Below are 4,147 nucleotides of genomic sequence, written 5' to 3' on the forward strand. Positions count from 1 at the left end.
GGGATTGTTTTCCTTGAAAACTTGAGAAGGGAAATCCCATGCCTCACGTTGTGCTGGTCCCCGGTTTCACAAGCTTCTGCAAGTGAATCCGCGTGGCGCTGGATCCTGAACGGCTGGGGACTTGCCCTGCGCTTGGATTGGTCACAAGGAAGCCGAGGAGGAGCCAGGCTTCAGGTTTTTTTCCTCCACACACCATAAAAGTCCGCGGCGGCATCCTGGCTCCTCACTTCTCAGGCTCCAAGCCCGGCTGAGGCTGGGAGCTGTCCCTTCTCGGAGGCTGTGCAATGGCTCAGCCGCTCCCCGGAAAATCATTTTGAGAAGACGCGAATGCCTAAGGCTAAAGTTTAAGCAGCAGTGAGAACAAAAAGCAAACAGCAGACTCTGTCTACGGAGAATGAGCATCTTGCAGCCTAAGATTCCAACCTGATAATGGTCAGAGCTGTACCTGAAAGAGTAAAAACTCCATCTCCAGCTGCGAGGCTTGCGGCTGCATCCCCAGCGAGAGTGCTGCGGATCGCAGCCTCCTAACTTTCAGACTGATCACGTCTGGGAGAAAAGAACGGAGAATCCTGACCCGGGAGGGGACAGCGACTCCAGGGGGATTTGAATCCACTTGGCGACCAGATGATGAACTCCACCCTCCCCCGTGGGATGCACACCTCTCTGCACTTCTGGAACCGCAGCAGCTACGGGCTGCACAGCAATGCCAGCGAGACCCTGGGGAAGGGCTACTCGGATGGGGGTTGCTACGAGCAACTTTTTGTCTCCCCGGAGGTGTTTGTGACTTTGGGTGTCATTAGCTTGCTGGAGAATATTCTAGTGATCGTGGCCATAGCCAAGAACAAGAATCTGCACTCACCCATGTACTTTTTCATCTGTAGCCTGGCTGTGGCCGATATGCTGGTGAGCGTTTCCAACGGATCAGAGACCATAGTCATCACCCTGTTAAACAGTACAGACACGGACGCGCAGAGTTTCACGGTGAATATTGATAATGTCATTGACTCGGTGATCTGTAGCTCTCTGCTTGCATCAATTTGCAGCCTGCTTTCCATTGCAGTGGACAGGTACTTTACCATCTTTTATGCTCTGCAGTACCATAACATAATGACCGTGAAGCGGGTCGGGATCACCATAAGCTGCATCTGGGCGGCCTGTACGGTGTCGGGGGTGCTGTTCATCATTTATTCCGACAGCAGCGCTGTCATCATCTGCCTCATCACCATGTTCTTCACCATGCTGGCTCTCATGGCCTCCCTCTATGTCCACATGTTCCTCATGGCCAGACTTCACATTAAGAGGATTGCTGTCCTCCCAGGCACGGGCGCCATCCGCCAAGGGGCCAACATGAAGGGGGCCATTACGCTGACCATTCTGATTGGGGTCTTTGTTGTCTGCTGGGCCCCGTTCTTCCTTCACTTAATATTCTACATCTCTTGCCCCCAGAATCCATACTGTGTGTGCTTCATGTCTCACTTTAACTTGTATCTCATACTGATCATGTGCAATTCAATCATTGACCCCCTCATTTATGCACTCCGGAGTCAAGAACTGAGGAAAACCTTCAAGGAGATCATCTGTTGCTGTCCCCTGGGAGGTCTCTGTGACTTGGCTAGCAGATACTAAATGAGGACAGAGGAGATCCTAAAATCCTGCATAAAAAGACTTTTTCATTCTTGTGCCACCTGAGCAGTGTACTTAGGCAGCACCTGTTGTACCTTCTGTGCTGTGCTCCGATTGAAAAAATTTGTGGTAATTTAAGCTTATGATTTTTGATATGAAAAAATGTCCAGTCTCAGTATTATTAGTCACATCATGCTACTTTTTTTTGGTTGTAAAATGCTAATCTGTATTATATATATTATAGGTAATGTGGATTTACAAAGAGTTAAGATGCCCTTATTAAAAGCCTAATATTGTCTCTTTCTTGTTATCAGAATTCAACACTTTGCTTGTTTTAGTAATACAGAAATCAGAGGTTCATTAAATATATTCTCATGGATGTTTTCATATATTACACTACACAACTTTGAAATGTAGACGTTTGATTTAACATGTAAAGGGAAAATATTTAAAGAATGGAAGATTAATCATTAACTAAATCAGCACCATTAGTAAAATTTCAAATAACTTAAGAAAAGCTTGCCCATCCTCCCTAAGCAGAAGCAGAAATGAAGCTCCTCCTGAGAAAAAAAAAACTACTGAAAAAGAAAAGTGAGATTCTCAGTCAGAAAACTGTGTGTGTTTCTCAAGAACAGAAAATTCATTTGCCCAAGAAAACTGCCTGATATTGCAATAAGGCAATGCAGTTTGGAGAGGAAAAATAACAGCTATGGAGATTAAAGTGTTCTGGCAAATCTAAATTGTCAAGCTGAACTTCCTGATACCAAACTGTCCCCAACCATCAATAATAATACAGAATAAAGTCTTTCTGCCCCTTTAAACAGGGACCCGGTATCTGTTGAAACATCCAAGAGAAGTGACATTGCAGTCAGAGGTGCAGCATTTGATCTCAAAAGAACTCTATGATTGACAACAAGTTCCTTCACATTCCACATGGACATGACTTGCTGTTCACTTATTTTTTTGAACTAGAGTGTAAGGGCTGCTTGCTGATCAAGGATTTTAACTTTCAAACAAAGTCCACAGTGCAAGTGTTTTTAGGCAATATTTGCAAATATCTAAAATGAAGGCACCTGTGATACTGGTACATAGCCAACAGGAAGAAAGGCACCTACTGAGCCTCAGAGGAGGTCCTGAGATAAGCTAGCCTTCCCCGGCCACATTTGGAAGAGTGAATATTTGCTTTGCTCCAAAATAATCCCACAAATCTGGCCACTGAGCAATAAAACCTGAGCTTTCTGGTCTGTATGTACTTTAAATAAAAGATTATATTAGGTTGATTAGCAGCAAACTGTCCTGATATTTAAGTATAGCACCCTCAGATGCTCATGGGCAGAGCTCACATGGAAAGGCACACCTTCATTCAAATCTAAATGTTTTACATGTTGATCCTAAGACCTGAGAAACACTTCCGACATTCATGAGAAAATATTGCCCCAAAGTAAAACCCAGAAGTCAAAGTCGACAAGTGGAAAGTGATACTGAAGCTGAATTTTAACCCCACTGAAAATCTTCTATTAAAGCATATCTTCATATCTATTTTTAAAGCAAAAACAGATATGAAGTTTTAAACACAGACCAACATAATAACATCATTACCCTGGGTACATGTATGACTGCACATATTGTACATATGCACATCTTGTACAACCATAGCAATGTAAAGTTATGCTGCAATTGTGTACAGTGAATCAAAATGCATTCTGCTGTCATATATACCTAATTAAAATAAATAAATAAAATCTAAAAAAAAAAAACTCCTACAGTTTGGATCTTAGAGGTCCAAAGGTCCATGTGATAGATGCTTGTCCCTACAGTGGCCCAATGGGGAAGTACTGGAGTCTTCAACAGGGAGGGCCTCGTGGGTAGTCCTCAGGTCATTGGGGGTGTGCCTTGTAGGGAATGCTGAGACCCTGACCCCTTCTTCTTTCTTTCTGTTGCTCCCTGGGTGAAGGTGAGCAGTTTGGCTCTGCCATGAGTTTCCACATGCTTCTGCTGTACTTCCACAGGCCCATAGCCATGGTGCCAATCAATCATGGACTAAAATTTCTGAAACTATGAGTCAAAATAAACCTTTGTCTCTTTAAAAATTAATTATCTCAAGTATTTGTTCTAGAGACTGGAAGCTGGCTCACACATAGCCCATAGCAATCACAGTACACAGATGGTGTCTTTAGTATCACTACTATTCCTGTTCCTTCTGTCACATAATGATTCTGAGAAATGCCAGGGGCTGGGACACTGGAAAGAGAGCTATAAGCATGCCATTCTTCTGTAGTGGCTCTCCTTCCAGTGTATTCTCTTCTCCTTCAAGTATCACTCCTGGTTCCTTCTTCATATTCACACCTTCTAGAGCAGGGTATGGTGTTAGGGTGTGTATTGGCCATGGACCAGCTGCACACCACCAGCCTCTGCTAGATGTTCATGGCTTCAGTGTGTCTGTAAGTTCTGAGACTGTCCCTTACTCACTTGTCCTGTTCTCTAAACCTTCCCCTATGATGTTACTTCCTCTTACTTTAGTAAA

At 43.9% G+C, this 4,147-nt stretch overlaps 1 protein-coding gene across 1 annotated transcript; it reads left to right on the forward strand.

The window, feature by feature from the left end:
* Window positions 1-176: 176 nt before the first annotated feature.
* On the forward strand, window positions 177-3,717 carry Mc4r (melanocortin 4 receptor). The gene has a single exon (XM_005323018.4). It carries the CDS (start codon window positions 625-627, stop codon window positions 1,624-1,626), a length of 1,002 nt encoding a protein of 333 aa, XP_005323075.1. The 5' UTR covers window positions 177-624; the 3' UTR covers window positions 1,627-3,717.
* The last annotated feature ends 430 nt before the right edge of the window (window positions 3,718-4,147 follow it).

Source organism: Ictidomys tridecemlineatus, chromosome 13 (genome assembly GCF_052094955.1).
Source record: "Ictidomys tridecemlineatus isolate mIctTri1 chromosome 13, mIctTri1.hap1, whole genome shotgun sequence".
Taxonomy (NCBI): Eukaryota; Metazoa; Chordata; class Mammalia; order Rodentia; family Sciuridae; genus Ictidomys; species Ictidomys tridecemlineatus.